This window comes from Cryptomeria japonica, chromosome 9 (assembly GCF_030272615.1).
Source record: "Cryptomeria japonica chromosome 9, Sugi_1.0, whole genome shotgun sequence".
In the NCBI taxonomy this organism is placed as follows: Eukaryota; Viridiplantae; Streptophyta; class Pinopsida; order Cupressales; family Cupressaceae; genus Cryptomeria; species Cryptomeria japonica.
Window position 1 is genome coordinate 616,694,209 of NC_081413.1, and position 25,768 is coordinate 616,719,976.

At 35.0% G+C, this 25,768-nt stretch overlaps 1 protein-coding gene across 1 annotated transcript; it reads right to left on the reverse strand.

Moving 5' to 3' along the window:
- Positions 1 to 4,596: 4,596 nt before the first annotated feature.
- Positions 4,597 to 25,768, reverse strand: LOC131042838 (rRNA-processing protein FYV7). The gene is made up of 3 exons (XM_057976162.2): positions 25,431 to 25,768; positions 11,314 to 11,432; positions 4,597 to 5,318 (listed from the first exon to the last, which is right to left on the reverse strand). The coding sequence occupies exons 1-3, from the start codon at positions 25,606 to 25,608 to the stop codon at positions 4,884 to 4,886; spliced, it is 732 nt and encodes a 243-aa protein (XP_057832145.2). The 5' UTR covers positions 25,609 to 25,768; the 3' UTR covers positions 4,597 to 4,883.

The following is a 25,768-nucleotide window of genomic DNA, read 5'->3' on the forward strand; positions in this document are numbered from 1 at the left end:
GAATCATCAATTCTAATCTTGCTTCGTAGATAACCATTATGTTGAGAATTTCCATATTCAAATTTGAGAATTTCATGGGAGATGATGCCAACAAAGTCAACACTGCAGAGATTCCATTTGAGCATAATTGGGCATACACTAGAGATGACTACAAACCATTTGTGAGAGGACTAGAAGAATTTATTAAAGAGTACAATGAAGGCAAGAGTGCAAATTGTAATCATAAAGGGGTACAGCCTACTGAACCAGATGATAAAGTAATATATCAACACATGTAGTTTGTATATATCAACATTATCTATGTTTGAAGTTGTATCTATTTTACAATAAGTCATGTTATAGAGTTTGGGTTGATCAGGCCGAGGCCTTGTGAGGCAGCCACTTTATTATTTTTTGGTTCATTTTGAGGCAAAACTAATTTGACCCTTGACTTTGTTTGTATATCTCTATATATGTTTATACCTTATCTTTAATACAAAAAAAAATCAACCTAGCCATCTCTTATGTTACTTACATTTTTGCTTATTTAAATCTTGAATATTGTATTATTATTGTTTTCTATCAAATGAACTTATAATTTATATTATATTTAAATATACATTTGAAATGTTAACTTTTAATTTAGGTTTATTTTAGTGGAGATTTAGTTGAATGTATTCACAACATTATTTAATATGTATAAGTGTAGGCTTCAAACATTACTAATGAATTTGAATGTAATTTCAATTTTTAATTTTTAGATTAAAAAAAAGAGATTTATTATTATAGATATTTCTTCGATAAAAAATATTATTTCAAGATAGATTTTTCTCATAGTTAAATCATAATATCCTACTGTCCATACTTGTACCTAATTGTTCAGGATTATATCTATTTTGGTTCAGGTGCACAATCTTCTACTTTAATTTATGTTTGACTTTTGCTTAAGTCATTAGCAATTCAGTAGGAAACATTTTGGCAATTGATTTAGACATCATTGATTTTACTAATACAATATTTTCTCACATTCTTGTTGATTTAAAGAACTTGAAAGATCCAACCATTGAATTGCCTTTAAGATTATTGATCGCGGGTAGTCTCAATCTTTAGATTATTAAGGATTGCCCTTTTTTGTCAATGATGTTATAAGACTAGGCACACTACTATTAATCATCCCAAGGACATGCTTAATTTTGATTGTCAGGTTTCTTGGAGGCAAGTTACTCTTCTATAGCATTATATTGATGATGCTCCTTTCGAGAAATCATAGTCTTCTTTGGGATTTGTTCCAAGGAATTGATTGACTTCTAATCTTATGAAGAATTTATTGGAACCCTCCTCTTCAATGGTGTTGGAGTCTCATTCACCTTTGCATCTAGTGAATCCTACTATAGTTTATCTAATTTCAAGTGATGGATCACTACGGTCGTGTGATGTTAATATCAAGGATGACAATATAATTATTCAAGATGAACGAAATGGAAAAAATGGTCTATCTATAAAAGATGCTACATCAAAACATAAGCCCATGCTTTTGACACTTCTCAAGATTAGACTATTGTGGTAAGGAAAAAGAAAACTCCTCTCCACGATATGCTGACTTTGGCAAAAAAAACGTGAGACTTTGATTTTACACCAAAATAATCTCAATATGCTCATAATGCTATTTCATTTTTCATTGAAGGATTCAAGGAGGATTACCTTCGTTTTTTTGTTGTTTTGCACCCCTTAACATGCAAAATTTGTTTATTTTATGAGAGTGATTCTCTAGACCATAGTTCATCAATCCAAAAAGATTTATTGTTATGTTTTTAAAACTATTTACTTATTTTAATAGAGAAAAACAAATCTACTCACGACATTACTCAATACTCATAAATACATGCCTAAAGCATTACTAACTGATTTGAATGTAACTTTACTCCAAAATTCAAGGATCACAATAAGGAATTTATTACCATAGAACTAAATAGATTATAAATCCAATGTTTAAAACAAATTGAAATATTGACTTGTAAAGAAGCCTATGATTGCCTAGAGAGTGTTTGTCTAATCACTTAGACATTTTTTCAGTCTTAAGATTTGTAAATTATAACATAACTTCGAACACCTATTGTTACTTCAATATCTCCTTTTACATTCTTCCTCACAAAGATCAAGTCAAAAATTTTATAAATAACATGAATATTTAAATTATGCAGTTACCCTTGACCCTTCACGACCATCCTTTACCAATCTAGATAATCAAATCATGTGTATGTACATGGACATTGTTATAGTGTATATCGAATTGATTATGCCCAAACATGTAAATTGTTGCTTTTTCTTGACCCATCATGTACTATCCTAAATTCTATAAACCTAGATATTAACCTCACGTGTGTCCATAGTTAATAAAGTTGCAATCAATATTAACAGGATATGCCTATGAATATGCAAATTACTACATTATTCTTGAGCCATCACATACTATAAGCACTCTACTTTGTGTACATAATGAACAAAGTTGTCATCAATAACTGAAGTATCAACATTAACATCAAAATAGTACATCATCCTTGACCCGTCATTAAATACTATCCTTACCTCTACCAACCTAGAGAATCACCTCATTTGTTCATAATGATATACTTCAATCCATATCAACTTTGAGTATGTTCGTGAACATGTTAAATACCATGTCATCCTCAATCCATTATATATTATCCTCAAATCTACCACCATTATATATTATCCTCAAATCTACCAACATAGTCTTTCAGCTCGTGTGCCATGACTAATGTTGCAATCAATATCGACTTCAACTTTTCTATAAACGTGTAAATTATTGCATCATCTTTGACCCATCAGCAATTCTATTAACCTAGATATTCACCACCTCATACATGCATGTGGGCATGCAAATTATCACATTATTCTCATTCCATCAAATATTATCCTCCACTCTCATGAGTGTAGCCAGAGCTGCAATAGATATCAATTTTAATAAACGTGTGAATATGCAAATTCATTCATTATCCTTTACTATTATATACCATTCTCGATTATATAAACTCTCATATTCACCTCATTTGTGACCATGGTGAATAGAATTGTTGTCAATGCTAAATTTGAGTTTGTCTGAATGTGCAAATTATCGCATTATCCTTGTCCCATTGTATACCATCCTCAATTCTACCAACCTAGGTACCATCCTCAATTCTACCAACCTAGATATTCACCTCACATGTATCCTCAATTATACTCAAAATCGACTTGCCACTTACAATTGCTTAATATCTACAATTAAAAAAAAAAAAAAAGGTAAACCTGGGCAATAAGAATATATATTATATTAGAACACATGGTTTTCTTGAGTATTCCACTCAGAATTCAAACGCCTGTTAATCAAACTATTTTTCTTTAGTATCGATTTTAACTTGCAAGTCAAACTTACCTTAACCACGTAATTAATAGTGGGCTGAATGTTGACTTGAACTAAATGAGCTTTCTAAATCATCAAGAAAATTGTCACTTCCACCCACTATATTTTGTTGCTCCCAAAAGCATAAAAGCGGGGTTTCCAACTTATTAAATAGCATTTTGCTGGTTGAAGGCTATTCAGGAAATAATGACTTGGGAAATTCTCACTATTTCAACCTAAAATTGCTATCTAAAACAGCAAAAAAAATTATCACTACTATGTACACGACATTAAGTTGCTCCTTAAAACAGTTAAAATGTTAACCTTTAATTACAAGGAGTTTATCCGTTGAAAGTTGTTTACAATATACTGACTTGGGGAATTATCCTCATTTCGCAACTAAAATATAGTAAAAAGCAATAAAGCTAGTACAAAAGGACCTACTCGGAGAGACTAACAAAGAAAAACATGCATCCAATAGAACCAGTCCCTGTCACTCAGATCTTCTTGTGATAGGGAAATCCCTTGGTGTAGACGAGTCCTAATTTGTAAGCCCACCTCAATCTGTTTGTGCTCATTTCATTTCTCTACTTATCATTGATTTGTAGTAGACTTCACCTTATAATCGTATGTCCACCCTTGAGATTAATATCTAAAAATCAGGCTTACATGATCACTATTGAAAAAAAACATATTAGAATTTATACTTATTGAACATTTACAAGATGCATTTGGAACAAATGAAAGATGATTGATGGACATTTGCTGTGTGTTCACCCCAACATAGCCCTCTCAAACAGAATTTATAATAATAATGATTTGAATTACTATACTGCATTAGCAGAGAAGAAAACAAATGGGTAAACAACCTGCCCGAATAAAATATTTGGTTACAATAGAATGGAATGGAATCATTGATTATGATTGTTTGGACAGGAAGCTTAACAAGGCCGGCTTTGCTAAGCTGCTTACATGTGAGGCTCGTTTAAATATATCCTGCACCCTTGATAGCATTTGATATAGCAGGGAATCTTTAGTCTAGTTTGGAATTTTAGTTTTATCATTACCTATTCAATTTGAGTATGGCATTCCCAGTCATCAAGTCTTTAATCTCTACTGTTCTAATTGTAAACTGCCACTCAAGGATTGTGCACAGCTTGTCATTTTGAAAATAAAATATTATTGGCATACTTCTTGTTAAATTCTAACAAATCTTATCAATGAAAACTTGCAACTGTTTGCATAATTGTACTTCTTAAGTAGCTACATTACAATATTTTGTACTTTACATAGAACCCCTCTGATTCTACAAGCCTGGTCAGGCATAGTGTCATGTATGAAATAAAATGTCAAACTGATATCAATGAAAAAAAAGCAGCTCTCATTGAATAGAGTAAGTTACAAACAATTGCCTTTAAACACCTTAAGCGGCAAACAAAGATAGCCACCCCGTTAGTGTTTCTATATCTCTCCAGAAAAGATTTGGAGCAATGTCAATCTACTAGTTAGAATTTTGAATTCTATCCAAGAGATGATCCATTCTGAATTTCATAATAGGTTGACCAGACCTTGTCTTCTTGCACATTTTCATTTTCAAGTCTCTTCGTTTGGATTCAGCTTTTTCTTGAGCTTCACGCTTTAGAGCAATAGCAGCTTCTCTTTCCTTTCTCAACACTTCTTCCTCTTGCTTCTGCATCTCATAGTCTTCCCTTAATTTCTGGAGTGTGTTCTTGCTCTTGTCAGAATAATTATTTTTACCCTTTTCCTTGTGATTATAATAGTTTTTGCCCTTATTCTTCTGATAATAGTCATTCTTGGCCTTCTTAACTTTTTGATTGACACTTGAAAGAGCTTGTCTATTATTGTTCACATTGTCCAGGTCAGAATGATGCTCGATGCTTTTCTGTTTTTGCTCTGATTCAGTTTCTTGATTCAACTGCAATAGAAATAAACAAAATGTAAGGCTTACTTGCACAATTAAGAATAGCTTTATAAAAATGGATTAAGCATTTTGAATTAGCTACACAGAGACTATTGCGGAGCCATCTTTCCAACGTTTGTAGATCTTACAAATTGGCTTGCCTGGGTACAAATGAGGTTATTCATGGTACAGCATAATGTATCAAAAAATGTAAAATTATTGAAGAGACCATTTTAACTAAAATATTCATCCAATCATAATACATAGCAAACTATAGATTCTGAAAACAGATAAACATGTGTTCATCATTACCAGATATTAGCTTTATCTCGCAATTGGAATATGCTTGTAGCTGGAGCCTGGAGATTTTCCGTGAGGCAGAAAAGTAGATGCTTTAATCTGCTTTTAAAATTCATGTCATATTTTTCTTTTCCCAGTTTTTCTTAGCAAACACACCAACTGGGAGAAAGCATCTCAGTCAACTATTTTTTTCTAAGTACAGTACAACCCTAGGTAACTTGAGCCCAAAAAAGATCCTTAATTATTTAGAACACATAGTATTCTTTGAGATATTGTATCATATGCAATTTACAGCAAAGTTTTTTTAAGAAATTGTAACACAGCAGATATGGACAGTGTATCAAATACAAGCACAACCTCTAGGTATTATTCTGTTGTCACTGGCAAACTATGAATCAATGAAGTGTTTGGCAAGCACAGCAAAGACAGCAAAGACAATCACTACTATTTCAGAATTTCATATGGTTAGTTAACACAATCACAGCTGCTCCAGAATTTCTTATCCCAGTAAACACAGCAAAAGTTGCTATCTCGGCCAACCTTTTTTCTGAGTTAAGGGTAACCTTAGGTAACTTGCATTTAAAAAGATGGTTACTTATTTACAGCTCATGATATTCTTTGAGATATTGTAGCGGGATTCATGGTAAGTGTATCAAATACAGTTTTCAGCACATTCTTCTTTGGATCCTGTAACAGGAGATATGAACAATGAAATATATACAAGCACAACCTTTAGGTATTAATTTGTTCTCACTGGCAAAATATGAATCGATGAAGTGTTTGGCAAACATGGCAAGACAATCACAACTACTTCAGAATACGCCACTTCTGTTGGCCATCCTGCTTCCTGCACCGAACCCTCTAGCCCTACTCCTCTGGACCACTCCACCCTAAATGTCAATGTTACAAAATTTAAAGGTAAGCCCCTGGCAGATGAGGTGCACCCTGGGGCTGCCTCCACTGAAACTGAACCAGATAATGCTACTTTAGAGGACCCTGAACAAGACATTGTCATGCCCCCTGTAGGGAATACACGTCTTGTTTCACTGAGGCAACCTGAATAACGGAAGGATAGAAAGATATCGCATGTGTTTGGTTCAGCAAGTGCTTAAAGGACAGAACCATCTTAAGAACAAAGTAATCACCATGTGTTAAGGGAGAGCATGTATGATTCATAAAAGATTGGCTTAATCACTTAAAGGTTTGTTAAGGCAAATGAAGCAGCAATTAAGTTTTAAAGAGGAGACACCGCCTTTCGAGAGAAAGGTCCACCTCAAACAACACGTCCCTTCAGCAATGGAGAAAGGTATAAAAAAGGAAGACGGATGGTAGAGGAGGGATAATAATCAATCATCAGGATCCAACAAATCATCAACACCAATCAAATCAATCCAGCAGATCGGGCCATTGGAAGCAAGACAAATTCATCAAGCAGATCATACAGCAAAGAAGAAGCATTGTCCCATAAGATAGGGAGCAGCAGCCACAAGGGAAACTAGTCCAATTCATCACAGCAGAACTCAATTCATTTCAGATTATTATTATCAGATACATATTCAGTGGTATTCTTGATATTTCTGCCAATCATTGTCTTATATATGTATACATGTTATTTATGCATAATAAAGAATGTTTAAGTATATATGAGATGTGCTTGATTGACTGCAACCCACCCTGTAGGAAGGGCCTGGGGTGTAAGCAAAAGGGGTATACAAGGCTAAGTAAGCTGTTCTAGAGTTGACCATAATGGCTCCTAGGACCAAAGGGCACTTACATAGAGAGCCAAGAAACTCACTTATACGCCCCACCCAATTCCACAAGATGACAAGTGCCTTTAGGGGGATGAGACATTGACGGAGAAAGCAGATACAAGCTGCCAAGCAAGAGGGCTGTGGTAGAGGACTATGGTAGACATCCACTCTTGGGCTTGGTGTAGAAATGGGTTCAGGCGGATCTATCATGTTTGTTCTCCCAACCCCTAATATGCTTGCATTATTGGTAATCTATGAATAAGATGTAATCGCCTTACCCTAATAATAAAACATATATATGTGTATATTTGCATATGTATTCATGTTGTGATTGCAAGATTCAATTCCAGAATTGCACCATTAAAGAGATACTTACTTGGTAAGATATAACACTAACCCTAATCTGTTGCAATTGTGATCTTAGCGAAAATTGCAAAAGGGACATTACAGACATCATCCAGGATAAAAAGGATAAGATGCATGTAGTGAATGTCAAGACTTGGAGGGTAAAATCAGAAAGCTGGAGACCAATTTTGACCTACACCACAGCATCTTGAGATTGTTCAAAAATGAAAATGAAAGACTGAAAGAAAGAATCTCCACCCTTCACAAACAGATCAAAGGAGAGGAACCTAGAATTGACACATCAAATTTTCTGAGAAGGAATCTGAAAACATTAAAAAATCCAAGCTCACACTTGCTGACATCACAGACCTCAAGAAGAAAATGAAGCAGATGGAATGAATGAATGAGAAATTATTATCTTCCCTAAAGGATTTTCTGCAAATCAGCAGAACCATAATCAAGAACTTTGCTGCTAACATCATTATGCTATGCTACATGATTTTATTCTCAAGAGGTAAAATCAGATGGCTGCAAGGGAGAAATAAAACCCAATCCAAAACAAATTGAATCTGAAAAGGATATTATCTATGTGGACAGCGAGGTAATATAGGAACACTTGGGCTTCCTCAGGGTTCAAATGGAATTTAATAAAAAGTCTGAAGTTTATGTCCTCTGGCTAACCTTCTTCACTGTCTGCTGTTTCTGTGCTATTTTTGGCTGCTGCCTCTTCTTGTGAAAAGTGAAAACCTATTTCTTGTAAATTCTGGGATCAATACATGCTGAGCTATTAACTCCCATTTGTAAAGGGAATTGGACCCTTTCAAAAACCCACTTTTACCCCTAATTTCAAAAACTTAGTCAAACATAGATCCACACCAAGCAATAGTTTGATAATTCACCTAGAAGAATTCAAACTGTGACTTTACAAAGGAACCATATTGTAAGCACTGTATTTTCAGTGATTTTTTGAAACCTTAAGATCCTATGGCTCACTGTAACGCTTTTCACTGACTTCAGCCAAAGCTTAGACAGCTCAAGGCATTACAGATGATTCTCTCCTACAAATAACCAATATTGGGAACACAAAAACTACATAGCCTTCTGCAAACACTCAAGCTTGTTTTCAACACATTCATAACTTTACAAATGATCTTGCAAGACAGTTGAAATGGAAATTTAAGGGCAAAATTAAATCACTAGACCAGTTCTCCCACACTGAGGTAAACAATTGCTAAGCCTAAAACCAAACAGCGAGCCACTTTTCTTTTTAATTATGGTTAAATATGGTTACTTATATCGAGGACAAATAGGAATAAATAACTAGATTATCAATAACAAATAAGCATGTATAGATATAGTGTAGAAAAAAACACAATGAAACACTCAATTAAAGCATCATGAATTTCCTTGGCTTCTTCGTTCTGAATGCTCAGGTCTTGGCAAAACAAATAACTTACTCCAATGAATGCCCAACCAAAGATGAATTATCTGAGAAAGACTTGGTGAAACATTGTTGCAAAGTGTTTAGTACTTACCGTGCTGACAAGTTGAGATTTTAATAAACCACATCCATGGTTTTCAATATTTGCAAAACATCTAAATTGAAGTTTAAATACTTTTAAGATAGGGACCAACCTATTTGCTTAAGAAATCCATACAAATCAAATTCACTCCTTCACATTCACCACCTTGAGAAAAAGGCAATCTCCCCTTTTATTTTCCTCTTTGTTTACTTGATGCAGACTAGGTCTTCTTTAGAATTATCAATAATGCATTCAAATTCCACAACTCAGCCCCACCAAATCAAATGGTTTTCAAACTTCTAACTTAAAACATTACTGCAATACTCGTAATAAATTCTTAGACGTTGAGCCAGGTGACTTTGCATACACATAGTCTCAGTTCCTGGAACATTACACATGTAGATTCCTTATCCTTGGGCAGCACAATAATAGATAAAGTGCCTTATCCTTGAGTAGCACAATCCTAAATGGAGTTGTAAACTAATAATTTTTGCAACTAAAGCTTCATCCAATTCATCCATTAGTATGTTGGTAAAGTTTGCTGGTACAACAAAATTTGGGCAGGCACTCAAGAACTTGAATTAGGTTTTCTTTAGTTTGCTGTCTGGTGTTTGGCTTTTGGTTTTTTGCTGGTTTTTTGCTGTCTTTTGGCTGCTGCCTTTAATATGCCTATCATTCTAAGCAGTGTTTTGTAAAAAGGGTTTCAGGTCCCTTCAAAACCTGTTTGTTCCTTAATCAAAAAAAAAAATTTGGGCAGGGGAACTGGATATGTTCTGGGTACATCAATAAAAAAACATAAACATATAAAAAATAAAAAATCATAAATATATACATATTTGCAGCATAAAAACAGGAATTAAATTCAGAAAAGCACATATCATGCATTTGCTAAACAAAACTACCATACATATTACAAATTTAAATACAGCATACAAATACATTACCAGTTTGCCAAACATAAATGTTATGATACAATTTTGAGACAGTATACTAATTCAATATCAATTTTTAAAAACTTGAATCTCATTTAATATTAAAATTTAAAATAATGCAATCAACAACAGATGGGTTTTTATCAATGCCAACATCATCATCATCAATGACATCGATGATGTAGGTAGATTAGAAGAACCACAAGCAACCCCAACTCATTCTAAAAGTATGCTCACTATCTGAATCCTCAAAAAGTGAAAAGGCTACAGAATCAGAGGAAACCAGAGGTACTGCTTACTCTAGTCATTCCCTCGAAAGATTTGTAAATTGTAAAGATTATTGACATTGTGTTAATTACAATTTAAATACCTAATTTTTTCTTATGCAGAGCCTTAAAGGAGATTCATAAATCTTAACATAGTAACCGAATACAGGCTGTTTCCCAAACTAGTCATGTATGTTTTATCTTCCCAGGACATCACATTTTTCAAGCACGTCATATTAATCCAAAACAACAGTTCAGCAATTGATTGAACTTTTGTGAATGTCATTTGAAGTACCATCGATTCTCCCCCCATATTGTGGCTTGGCATTATGTTGGACTTGGAAAAAGCTGCCTACTATTTGATGGAATAGACAGACAAGATACGAAAAGAGAAAATTGAAGTACAATAGTCTTGAACATACAATTAAGTTACAACATTTATTTTAATAATAATTTAAAATAAAAAACAAATAACACTTCTACTTTCTTTGCAAAAAAGTCCAGATATTTTTTAAGATTTCAATTGTTCTATTTTGTAGTTATAAATTTATAATATTGTTTTCCTTGTTCGTATTTTGAGGCTGCCAATAAGTGTTCATAGTTTTAACATTTATACTACAAATTTGCCTCAAGAACATTACCAAGTAGACCATTTTGTACCTGAATAAGTTGTGAATAGCAACTAGCTTTGCATAGAACAATAAAGCTCTTGCCATTTGATGTTCAACTTTGCACTTACCAATTCACTTCTAAATAGCATATATAACTGTCCTATCAAAGGATAAGTGTACAACTCTATAATAAAGTAAACAAAAGTTGAAGGGCTAAAAATTACAGCATTCACCAATATGAATGAAAATAAAACTGCTCAAACAAGGAGAGAGATATTGTACCTCACAAGCACTTGTATCTATCTGATCCTGATTACTATGGCCCCCTTCCCCTAAATGTTTCAGTAGCTTCCTATACTTCTTCACATTTTTTGCATTTTTGTAGTACTCTCTTTGCTTCTCTGAAAATTTTCAGCACCAAACACACAAATTTAATGCACTGTCATTTACCTATCAGAGAAGGTCAGGAGAACAAGATTAAAAATATTTAAAAAAAAATCTAAATTGTCATCTTATACTCTTATTACAATACAATCATCATGCACAATGATGGTGACAAGGGAACAAAAGGTTTTCTAAAGCTGAAATGCCAGTAATTCTTGAGATTAGTTTCAAAAGAAAAGTAAATTATTCCTCTAAAGTTAGATCATTGTCACTACCTATAAGTATGCACTGTGATGTATAACGCTAATTTTGATGATATTTGGAGGAACGAAAGCATTAATAATTAATGTTTAAAAAGTAATATTTAAGGCAATATGATATATGCTATGTTCCACCAAGTTTCCAGAATGGGGATAGTAGGGGAAGGGGGCATGTTTTGGGGATGGAGTTTTTGGACGCCATTTTAGGGGTGGCAAGGTACGTCAAAGGGAACAACTATTAATAAATAGGAGAATTTTAAAAATATAGGGAAATTTTAAATATTCATCATGTACATAATAGATCCTTGATACATAACATTTACAACGAAATGCCCAAAGACTGTAAGTTCCAACTAAAAAATGAAAAAATAAAAAACATAGAAAACTACCACCCTAAACTTGAAAAGAACTTGTGCAAGCAATGAGACAATGGTTGACAGATTACAAGTTGTTCCCAGCTTTGTATTGAGATTGGAAAGGAGACTGCTTCAACTAGACTAAACCTTTGCCATCATATGTTGCAAACCTGCAATTTTCTGACTGCAAAAACAACTTAAAACTGTTGTTTTCAGAGATACAAACTCACTATCTTGGAATTGAAACACCACATTGAAAGGTACAAATGGAGCTTGAAATCCTCGGTATTGTTTTGCCTGATTTTATATTGAAACCCCTGCTATTTTACCAACTAAAATGGTTTAAAACTGCTTTCAACCTATGTTACCCTTAGTTTCCAGGACGGGACGGCATTGGATGGCAGAATGAGTTTCCGGGACAGCAATTTTTTTTGCCAATATCAGGGACGGCAGGGGGGTGCCAAAGGGGACGGCTATACAATAATAGGGAAAATTCTAAATGTTCATATGAAAAATAGATAAAGCATGTATATATACATTATATTCATATGAAAACATGGATAAAGCAGGTATATGGACATTATAGAACCTTAACATACCACATTTGTGTTCAAAATTCATTGTCAATACTCAATATGCATTCATAATTCAAAATTCATTGTCAAAACTCAATATGCATTCATAATTCAAAATTCATTGTTAATATGCCAGCACTAGTTTGCATAAAGTTCATTGTTTCTTTCTGATTAGAGGATATTTTGATAGTCTTGCATTACTATTATGACCTACAACCGCTTCTTTATGCACTGCAAAGTTTTGGGTGTGTGAAATTCATTACCAAGCTGTTACTCATATTTCTGAGTGCTTTTGGCTATGATTCAGACCTGTTTACCTTTCATATCAGTGAAAAGTCCAATATTGTGGACCTGCAACCACTTTTTTATGCACTACCAAGCTTTAAGTGTTTGTGAAATTTATCACCAGGCTAGTGCTCATTATTTCTAAGTGCTTTTAAAAGTGATTCAGAAATGTTTACCCGTCATATTAGTGAAAATCCAGTTTTATAGACCTATAATAAAATTAAAAAATGTTTTTTTTGAGCATTTGAGTCTTTTCTATTTTTTTAAATGTGCTGGGAAAAGGGGCATGGCTAGCCATCCACAGGATGGTTAGGGGACGTCACAGACGTCCCCAACCATATTGGGGACTGGGGGACATCCCCTTTGAAAATCATGCCGTCCCCAAGTTTCCAGGACGTTTCCCATAGATTTAGCAATTTTGGGGACAATGGGGGGACGTCCCTTGGCCGTCCCCAAGTCCCCGAAATGTCCCCAATATACCGGGACAGGGGATTTTAGCTCGGGGACAAGTCCCCAGGTAACGTAGCTTTCAACCCTATCAACACGTGACAGTCATTAACCGTCATTAACCATAAAGGAGCTTGAAAATTTGTTGTTTGCAAACCAAAATCTCACATTTAGTCCTGAGAGTCATGTGGAAACCCACAAATGAACAATTAAATATTTTTAAGTATGTTTTACGCCCATTTAAAAAATTGAGTGTAATTGCCCGAGAGGGCTGGCTGTACCGGGATGGTTAGGAGAACATCTATGATGTTCCCAACTGTCTTGGCGATGGCCAGCCATCCCCAAAAAATCCCCACAGTTCTGAAACGTTAGGGCCAGATCGTTTTGGTCGAGGATGGCAGGGGGATGTTTCTGAGGCGTCCTCAAGTGTCTCTGACGTATAAAAGAATTTGTGAGGACTCATCCTCGAGGAACATAGGATATATAAATATGCTATGTTGCCAATTCAAATTCATGTTAGGCAGTTCACCAGTTTTTTGCCCCCGGTTCAGGATGGCTAGTTATTGCCACATCCATATAAAATAATTTGTGGAAAATGTACAGAATTGAATACATAATTGAGAACAGAACTAATAATTGAGAATGCAATGTCACTTGTCAAATCATAAACGTTAAAGGTAGATTAGAATAGCTTATGCTATAGTAGCATTACTCAAAATTAGGACTGACTTGGCAAATCAAAAGTATAAATAGAAAATAATACTTGAGATTTAATCAAAAAAAACTCAGGAAAATAACACTCCTTTTCCATCCAACGGAAGCTCAAAACAATTTTTATTTTTAAATTTTTAAAACCAGAGCAGGTGCCTGGAGATGACGGCTCCCAACAATAGCAAATGGTAGCAATTGCACCACTCTTGATCGTGCTCCAAATACTCTAAACTACAGGTTTACAGTGGATTATATCTACTTTAGGGCCAGTATTTTAAATCTACTTATTTTAATAATACATTTTTTTCTTTTGAATTCCCATGGGTCCTCCTTGGGTTTACCTAGATCCTCCCTAAGATTGCCCGGGGAGCCTCAAGCCTGGCCATTCAGCCCAGGTGGATCTCACACATGAATGGATTGAATGGTCAAGCTAAGGGCCAGACCCTGTCCAAATCCAAGCCAAATCCAGACCACAATCAAAATCTGGCTGAGTCTGATCCAGGATTGACAAAGAAACCTGTATTGTAGCATATATGTGCTTGAATTGCAAATTTATGAGGACTCTAAAATGATATGGATGAAATAAAATTGTGCATTATCTTGCCTAAATGTTGTCAAAGAATTTGGTCAGTAATGGCTCCATTGTCCATTCTTTTTATCCTTTACTTACCCTTCTACATTTTACTACCGACCACAGATCAACGATAAAGATGAAACATCACAAGTCATTGTTTTATATTATGAGTTTTAGGGCTTTTATTCCCCTAATGAAAACTATATATAGAAGAGCCCCTGTAAAAGTGGCCCCGACCACCTATAGAATATGTCAGGTTAAGCTTTAATGAAGCTAGCACTGGCAACATCATACCTATAGAGGAGGGATTTTAAGTAGCAAGAAGCATCAATGCAAGGAGTATTTTAATTTGTGCTAGGAATTTGCTGCGCTGACATTGCCAAAGGGAAGCTTTAATTTCTACCCTCAAGCTAGCAGTCAGTAGCATCTCAAGGGCATTATTGTAAAGAGGGACTTATCCTTGTTCATCAATGCCATGCAAAGCGAAGATTGCTAATATTGGAGGATATTGACCCTTCATTAAAGGCCAATTTTATTAGGCAAAAAGTGACACTTCAAAATATCTTCTACATCTTACACAAAGCATCATATCCATACTCTTCTGGTTAACAAAAGTTTTAAAGATAGATAAAAATAATGTCAAGAAATAACCAAAGTAGGTCAACAGAAGTGGAGTACAATCAATTGCACTAGTAAAATATTGAGGTAAAATAAGGGTTGGTAAATAACCACGGTTGTATGGACATGGACTTGGATTGCTATTTTTCGAAGTCCTTAATGAATATGGTTGGATATATATAATATGGATACAACTAGATATATAATAAGAACTAACAAAAAAAAATAAAAATTTAAATACTATTAAAAAAGATAAATATATGTAAATAATTAATTATTTAATGAGAATATATTATAAACGGCTTTGCATGTGCGTCCATGACTAAAGGTTTGAGAGGAGGATGAACGCAAGAGCTTGAACTCATGAACCGAGGAGAAAAGCCCAATTCATAGGGATGACTTTGAAGGTAAACAGTCATAGGGTTTTATTGTTGTGTATTTCTGCCACCATTTGTGCTTTTTGGCACATATGGCTGCCTTTGGAGGCAGCCCTCTAGGTCCTCTTCCCTTCCCCATCAAAGATCTCCAAGCTTATAATGCCTCACCCTTTGGACATAAAGATGTTGTCCATTTTCTGCTACATGCAATGAATGAATTCAACTCCAACTACAAATTGGAAATATGACCAAGACGTAATGGTTGCTTGTAGAAGAGTGTGGATCAGCCCATTCTTGTCATCAATCCCAACCTAATTGGGAACGATGTGTTCTACTAGTTAAACATGCTTTGATTCGCAAGTTTATGGGAATTAAAGTCTCGTTGTCTTTCTTGGAAATTTAAGCTCATGGGGCACATGGAGATTATTCTTGCTGCCAATGGTGACTTTTTTGTAATAGTTTTTTCAAAATGGCCTATCAAAACACGGTTGTCAAAGGAGGCCCTTTTTTCTCCAATGAAGCAAGTTTATTCATCAAACCTTGGCATGTGGGTCTTGATTATTTGGAAGAACTCACTTCTAGAATACTTGACTAGTTTCATCTCCTTTGGCTACCCATTGAGCTGTAGAAACCTAACAATCTTCATTCAATTGTTGCAATCCTAGGGAAACCCATCGATTACAACTTCCTCTAATTTCACAAAGGAAAAAAGGTACAAACTTATGCTCCTATTTGTGTTGAAATTGATCTCAATAAGCTTATGCCTAACCCTCTAGAGATTAGATTAGGTAACATGCAATCAACTAAAAATATTGATTGTGAAACCCTTCCCTTTCATTGTCAAGTTTGTGTGCAAGTGGGCACTAAGCAAGAGATTGCCCCCATAGGATTATGGCTACCTCCCAATCATTACCAAACAAATTTGTCACTAAACCTAAAGCATAAAGAAAAGCCTAGCACATGCAAATGGATTAGACCCGAACACTTCATGATTGTGAAAACCTATAATGGAGAAAGGCCATCAAATTGTCAAAAAAGGAAACTTACCAAGAGGAAACATCAATAATAGATTTGAACTCCTAGAAATTTTTGAGGAACTTGGGCTTGCTTGACCATGGATCTAGGTGATCATGTTGCCAATGAACAACGTCATCAATATCATCATGCAAGACGAAAGACCCAACAACATTAGACAACATGAAAGCATAGCTGAAAGGTTGAGCTACATCAAAGACATTCCACCCCCTTCATGTGCCCTAGATCAAATATTTAAAATCTTGAGTTATATATTAATATAAATATTAGTACTAATATTAATATTTATAATACATTATTATATATCAAAATAAATTTTAATATTAATATTATAAATTTCAAACTTGTGCAATTTTAGTGAATGTCAAGGAAATCCCTCAGCATTCACTAGAGTTGCACAAATTTCCAAACAAAAAAGATGCAAACTCAATATAAGGAGCACAAGGTACATTCCTTAGAGCTTCCAATGCGTGTAAACAATGCCATACAATATATTTGATTGAAGATTAAATCCAAAACGCAATTGAACTTAATGAAAAATGCCCTCTCTCCCTATTGCATGGTGTGCACCCTTGGTCTCCTTGTGTCGTGCAGCGTAGTGCTTGGGTTTGCAACATGGCTTAACTGCCTCCCATGGATTCATTAAATCTCACAGTTGTATCGAGCATTAACAGGTTGATCTTTTGGTGCAACAGCAACAATGTTTCTAACATGTGGTATTAGAGCCTAGGTCACGGGTTCAAACCCCTCGCTTGCACTTGGTCTCCTTGTGTCGTGCAGCGTAGTGCTTGGGTTTGCAACATGGCTTAACTGCCTCCCGTGGATTCATTAAATCTCACAGTTGTATCAAGCATTAACAGGTTGATCTTTTGGTGCAACAGCAACAATGTTTCTAACATGTGGTATTAGAGCCTAGGTCATGGGTTCAAACCCCTCAGTTGCACTTGGGTGGATTGTTGCAAGGTGTGTGCCCTTGGTCTCCTTGCAATGTGCGACACAGTGCTCGGGTTTGCAACATGGCTTAATTGCCTCCCGTGGATTCATTAAATCTCAAGGTTGTATCAAGCACTAACAGGTCGACCTTTTGGTGCAATATCAACTATGTTTCTAACACTCCCATTGTACCCGAATTGTTATAGCTCTATTGAGATAGCATGTCCTAACAACTGTAACTTTGCAAATTGTGTGCTCTAAAGATTGTAAGTAAACCAGTTGTAATTTTATCTTTGTTAGTCAATTTTTTTGAGGATGTGGGGAACATCTAGGCATCCCCAAGACATCTAGATGTTCTCAAATAGAGGAGAATTCCCCTAGCAAAGGGGACATCCTTGTTTCAAAGAAAAAGATATTGTAGAGGGGCATTCTATCCCCATAAGATGTTTTAATTTCGGAGAGCAATGAAAAACCAACGGGGGTGCATCCCCAAGGACAAATGATTTAATCACCAACATTTACAATGAATACAAAAGTTGGCTACAAGGCTATAAGCACATGCATTGTCACATAAGCACACAACTTTACATCAAAATTGATAAGGTATTTTAGGTTTTTAATCATGCTTAAGGGTTGATAAATGCCTTTAATCAATGTGACTCTAATAGTTTATAAAACAATTTTGATTTAAAAAATGGTTTTGAATAAAAAGGTGCAATAAGCACAAGCATTGTCACAAAAGGCCACAAACTTTACAACAACATGATGAGGTATTTTAGGTTTTCAATCACGTTTTATGGTTGAAAAATTCTTAATTTAATGTGACTTTGATAGTTTATAAATGATTTTAACTTAAAAATTTTGCTTGTGGATTATATTGGATATGGCCAAGGTTGAGCGCTACCATTTACTATACCTTATGGACACATTTGAGATGTACCCACATGGTACCTGAAGCAAAAAGGTCAATCCATAACTATATTAAGTGCATACTATGCCCCCCTCCAATATGACAACCCATTTGATCAAATAAATGGGTTCAATTTTGAAAAAACCCAACAACATAGCTAAAACAAATGAATTAATTATGTTTTAAAAATTGAATTTATAAAAAAATTTGAAGCAATAGTTTTAAGTTAAAAATTAACTTCCCCAATTTATGGGGCAAGTGGGGTTAATCCCTCTAACAATTTGAGACTAAATGTGGTCTAAACTCCGGGTAAAAGTGTGTTTCGACGGAGTTTCTCAAGGTAATTCAGGACCATCAAGGGTTGGATGCATCCTCAAAGATCAGTTTGAAAATATGTTGCAATTGAGACAGTGAAACTACTAGATGGAATAAACAATGAAGCAGAATCGCAAGCGGCCTTGATTGGAGTAACAATGTGTGGATGCCTAGGATACAGTTTCACTTGGAAGAGGATTCACTACATACAATCAATGCCATTCGTTGACCAGATACTCCAAAGTGGAAGCTCAAGAAATTCATTCCACAAATTTGGGAATGCATAGAAGGCATGGAAGATTTGAAAGTTTCCCACATTTACCGAGAAGGAAATGGGGAAGGAAATGGGGAAGTGGGCAATCAAAATGATTGCAAATCGACCAAGGCTAGAACTTGGAGATTTAGCCTTGGTCGATTTGGATCCATTCCCAAGTACTATGGGAGGGATGGATAGGATGCAAGATGATTGCGGCATTTAAGACTATGTCAAGGGAGCATTAACCTTTCAATTGGATTAGGTGGGCTTCTTTCTATTGGAATTTGTCATTTATGTCAAAGGTGAGTTGAACTTGTTGTCATTGATGTCTAAAGAGTGAAGAAAGAATATATTACATTATCAAGATTTGTGAAGAAGGAAACAATTAAGATAGTCTTATTCATATGCCAATCAAGAAGAATCTATGAATAATGAAGAATATCTATTTACATGATGAGGCTTTGCACAAGTCAACCAATGAAATTCCTCAAAGTGAATAAGATAAAAAATTAAGTCAGTGCTTTGTTTATTAAAGACAAACACAGATCTCTTGATGACATAAAGAATGAAAGGTAGCAGATTGTTAGTGATAGAGGTGTGAATCATAAAGCTAGTCAACCAAGGTAGCTGATCTCCATGCAAGAGAAGAGATTTGTTTTGTGACAGCGATTGTATTTGATCAAGGCAGCCATGAACTTGAAGCAAACAAGATACGAAATCATTTGACTATTCTTGCAAAGTGTTTAAACAAAGCTAGAGATCTTATACAAAAGGAACATAAATAAGTAAACATCAAACTCATAATAGCTGGTGTATATGATGTATATATTACTAAGTTACCACGTTCGCGTATTTTGGGCCCCAAACGCGAACCGGGTCTGCGCTGGGTTCGCCCTGGATCTCAACCAAGGTAGCTGCTCTCCATGCAAGAGAAGAGATTTGTTTTGTGACAGCGATTGTATTTGATCAAGGCAGCCATGAACTTGAAGCAAACAAGATACGAAATCATTTGACTATTCTTGCAAAGTGTTTAAACAAAGCTAGAGATCTTATACAAAAGGAACATAAATAGGTAAACATCAAACTCATAATAGCTGGTGTATATGATGTATATATTACCAAGTTACCATGTTCGCGTATTTTGGGCCCCAAACACGAACCGGGTCCACGCTGGGTTCGCCCTGGGTCTGGCCAGGGTTTGTCATTTTGCCTGTGGGTTCATCCTGGCTTCGTCAAGGCGAACCCAGGACGAACCCACAACCAAAATGGTGAACCCTGGCCGAACCCGGGCGAACCCAGGCGTGGACCCAGGCAAAACCACGGGTTGGGCCAGTCAAAGTCACCAAAAGGCAGTGTTCCACGGCCGTTAGGGACGCGAGGACAGGCTTCGGGTACGGGGGGGACAAAGGGAAAAAGTTTTGGGGACGGGTTTCGGGGACAGGGGACTTGGGCTTGGTGGGGGGAAATGCGTTTCTGTGGAACACTGCCAAAAGGTGACTTTAATATTAAAAAACTAATTTTTGTTTGAAATTCTGAACTATCAATTGGCATTTGGCATTGATCAATGATGAAGTAGCATACTATTAAATGTATTTAGATTTGTAATTTTGTATATTTCTTTAATTTTTTGCATATAATATATATACACATACACACACGTGTACGAACAAACCCAACCCACAAACCCAAAAGGCAAAAAAAAAAATGCCCGAACCCACAAACTGGGTTCGCATCTCCAAACCCACTCCCGAACCCGAACCGGTAACTTAGATATATTAATGATAAACAAGGAACATGATACTACCATCGATATTGCTTTTTGGAAGTTTGAGGCCACAAAATACTATAGTACTGTTATCGATGTCCCCAAGCATAGAGGTTTCATCAAGAACATGACTATTGGTACCTCACAGGCTGATTGCACTGTCTCATCATTGACTCCATCACTGGTGTTTTTGAGGCTAGTTTCATATTGTTTCATTTTCATTAAGAAATGGAATTAATACAAAGATGGGAGTTAGGCAATTATTATTAATGACGTAATATATCCTTTAAGACCAACAGTTTGACTACTCAAGCATCATCAACAACTTCACTATTGACAAGTTTGTCTTCAACAAGGAATAGTGGCGATCCCAATATGCAGTGATCAGTATTGAACATAGTAACATGACAATGTATTGTTGAAGAGAAGGTGCAAGTCATAAACTGTGACTTCATCATTGAACAACCGGCTTCTTGCCCCTCAAGTGGTTTACAAAATGAAGTGATTTGGACAGAAACCATACTTTGTTAAGAAGACTAAAATCTTGTTTAAGAAGAAGAAGCACTTAAAGACTTGCAGCGATTAAATATAGGCACGACTTATATTAAGAAGTGTTTACATGAATCGGAAAGAGGGTGCTAAATACGTGGGAAATAATGATAACTTGTTATTCAGAAAAGAAAGTCAAAAGGTGTGTGTATGATTAGTGAAACAAATACCTATAATTTTCATTTAAAAAGAGTTACAACTTTTTTAAAAGTCGGCTTTGTCTGAAAAGTTCTCTCTTTTCATATTGTTTATGAATATATATATCTATATATATATATATATATATATATATATATATATATATATATATATATATATATAAAAGAGGGGTGTGTGGTGATACGTGACTTTTCGGAATATAATATATATGCACCAGAAGTCAATGATAAGGAGAGACATTGTAGATTAAGTGAAGAACCTTGTTGTAGAACCATTGTAAAGTGTTCATGACAGACTTGTTGAGTGAGTAATCTGATCTATGACAGATTTAAACGATGAATATATGAGCAGAATTTAAGAAGAAATATAAGCAGAACTTGAGAAGGTGTATGACAGATTTGTAAGAAGCTTTTTGAGAAGACTGCAATTAGTTCTTGTAGCAAATTTAATGATCAGTTTATAACAGGTTTATGGTCAAATGATAGCATATTTAAGGAACAAGTTGAGAAGAACAGGATCATCCATGAAAGTGTCTCACAAACAGAATGAGGGGTTGGTCCCTCTAGTGGATTGATACCTATGAATTTGTAAAAGAGTTTATTGTATATAAGGAAGCTATTTTGCCATGGTTTTCTTCCCTAAGGATTTCCACATACATATCTTGGTTCTATTTGTGTTCATGATAGTTAGATCTCATGTGAATGTTGATAAGCAAAGAATATGTTTTGAAATAAAATTATATGCTTATAATAGTAAGTTGAAAAAGTTAAAGTTTGTTATATTAATTCACCCCCACATCTCAGTATAATCATGTTCTCAACACTTTATCTACCCATGAGACCAAAACGATGGCAACTAAAGATGGATTCCGCCATTTGTTTAGAAGCAAAGGAATGACAGATGACCTTTCGAGGGTAAGATAACAGACTATCATTAAAGTAAAATATTCAATTTTGCAGAACCGGAGGCCCTCGATGCCATAATGGCTATCTTGGGAAGAGACTAGCCTCGTCCACATGTAGTTATCGGGTCATAGTTATCTACCCATGAGAGGCCTTTTGTTAGGGAATCATTGGGAATAGCGATAAAAAATAGGAAAATATTTTAAACATAGAAAATCTTAAAATTTTATATGTAGGATATTCATAATGTTCATTATAGAGTCATATTATAAAGCATTAGAATTGACGTGATAATTCAGCTAATAGTTGACATCCCTGCTTTCATAATGAATGTGCATATTAAACAAGTACAACAAGAGGCCCAAAGGCTTAAGTGCATCAATAGAAAATGATAAGAAGCTCATATTTCAAATCACCACGAAAGAATGCTTATGAGGACTACAATTTCCACTTAGAAATATCCTACCATATTAGTGGGCTTTTAAAGGCTTTTTTCTATTATTCACAGAAAAAAAAAGCTATGAATTCATAACATATTTTCCACTTACAATTATCCTAACATAGTTAGTGGTTTCTGATGGCTTTTATTATTCACAAAAAACATGCTATGGAGCCACCATACATCACATAAAATTATTCAATGACAATTCAGAAGAATGAAAATGTTATATTTTAGTGAAATGACTTCATTTTCGACATCTAGACTAGACTACCCTTTATTGGAACTCCAAAACATCTATTATGCATCTACAAATAAGAGACCTAAATCCTATAAACAGACCAAATGTGTTATACTTGATTAAAGAAGATGGAAGCTTATTTGAACAAGAGAAATTATACCTTTAGAAAATGGCGTGATTTTAAGATGAGGAAGATGAATAATAATACTTTGTAAAGTGAGTTGTTACTTCTAACTTCATTTTCAACATCTAGACTAGACTACCCTTTATTGGAACTCCATAACATTTATTATGCATCTACAAAAAAGAGAGCTAAATCCTATAAACAGACCAAATGTGTTATACTTGATTAAAGAAGATGGAAGCTTATTTGAACAAGAGAAATTATACCTTTAGAAAATAGCGTGATTTTAAGATGAGGAAGATGAATAATAATACTTTGTAAAGTGAGTTGTTACTTCTGACTTCATTTTCAACATCTAGACTAGACTACCGTTTATTGGAACTCCATAACATTTATTATGCATCTATAAATAAGAGACCTAAATCCTATAAACAGACCAAATGTGTTATACTTGATTAAAGAAGATGGAAGCTTATTTGAACAAGAGAAATTATACCTTTAGAAAAAGGTGTGATTTTAAGCTGAAGAAGATGAATAATAATACTTTGTAAAGTGAGTTGTTACTTCTAAAATTAATTTTCCCAAACTAATTATCAGAAAAATAATAACTATAGTAGTCCTAGGATGGGGAAAGGACCCAGTATCTGTCCATGTACCAATAACTGTTCACCTCTTGCACACCTAATTCCCCAATTACTATCTCTACAAATAACTAACACATGAAAAAGCCCACTAAAATATTTCACATGTACTGAAAGTTACCCACTTGTGCATGTGGAGTTAACCATTGAATATTTAATTAGGAAAGTTGTGCAACTTTTTGGTGACCATAGCACAGTTGTTGGGGCATTTGTACATAGGCATTGGTTGAAACATTCATATGTATTAGAGTAGTTGTGTAAGTTTTTTAGGTGGTGGTTGTGCATGGTTATTGGGGCATTTATGAATACGTATCAAGCGACACCTTCAAATGACCACTTTTGGACCTTTGAGCACTTAACAACTCGTCCCACAATCATCATAAATACCCAGAAGCTGAAACAATAGTTTTAAGCTCTTAACTCACATACGAATAAACCTATAAAATTTCGTAAATCTGATGTACTGTTTAGGAGCTGGGCGACTACTAGATCCTTTAGATTTTAGATTTTATACAATGGACAACATTTTTTAAATGCATAGACAGTCATATGAATGTAATCTCAAAATAAATGCACTCACCAAACCTTTTAGTCTTAGATTAGCAAACAAGACCCTCTTTGGAGAAGGGAATCCAATAGTTGAGCATGTTCCAATAGCTGTTACAGCATTTGTTGGTTTAAAGTCCAATATTTTTTAATATTATAGCACTACTAGTTGTGATTTTAAAGTTAGTGTTGATCATGAATACTGATAATTGAATGGGAATACATCCTTAGATCTAAAAAGCAGCAAATCGTGTGATGCCACATCAACATACCATTGAAACACAATTTAACGCACAAATATTGGCCTAACTTTTCTAGGGGCCATTTTGGATACATCAACCAAAAGCATGCTAATCTGGCATCATATTTGACGATGTGGACCTGAAACCTTAGTTATAAGAAGGGGACTTGCAAATTAAGCTGCTGCCGAAAAAAAGAAAATGATTTTGAAATTGCCACGTAAGATTTTGATTAGTACAAAGTTAGGGTGCTCAACTACTGGGTCTTCTCCCTTGCGAACAAATGTACATTTTCACTTTGTATTGTTTAAAATTATTTACCATTTTCATTTCTACCTCCTAGCCGAAGTCGCAAAAATACAGTCTTGTCAATAGGCCTCAAAGGTAAATCTAACTTTTAGGTCACCGCCAAGCAAAAGTCATAGTTACGTACACATACACGCAATAAACATATTTAAAAATCAAAAAGACTAGCATAAGCCCTAAACCCTATATCAAAAACCCAAACCAACAGACTACCAACATCCGCTCTCTAGTTTCTACCACTGGGATTACACTAATTCAATTTTTAGTTAAGCTCTCACTCTAGTTTTGTTGCCCTAAAACTCACATCAAGCGGTCAATAAACGATTTTTCTATGTTCTGAAGCAAAGTGTGGAATTAATGTAGCAAACCTTGCTCTCGAGTGCAGAAAATTACAACTCACCGTTTTTCTTTTAATTATAGAAAATAAGGAATGCAGAAGTTAGGTCACGTACTCAATTCAGCTGGATTGTAGGCCGTCTTGGACTTGGCATTGGCAAACGCGGGCAAGGATAGGCCCTTTCCACCCAGATGTTTGTGTTTCTGAGATTGCTTAAAATCATTTGCTTTCGGCACAAGATGAGCATGCCCTTTCTGTGTTTGCCCGCCATTAAAAAATCCCCTATCCTTCATTCCAAATAACAAATCGAAGTTACGTTTAAGCAATGATATGTGCAGAAGACAATTAATTGCAGAGGCTTCCTGAGAAGTTGCGAAACCTAGAGACTGGTGTTTGAAACTGGAACTTCTCGACAATGTGCCGACACTTGATCCTTAAACTTACTTTTATCAT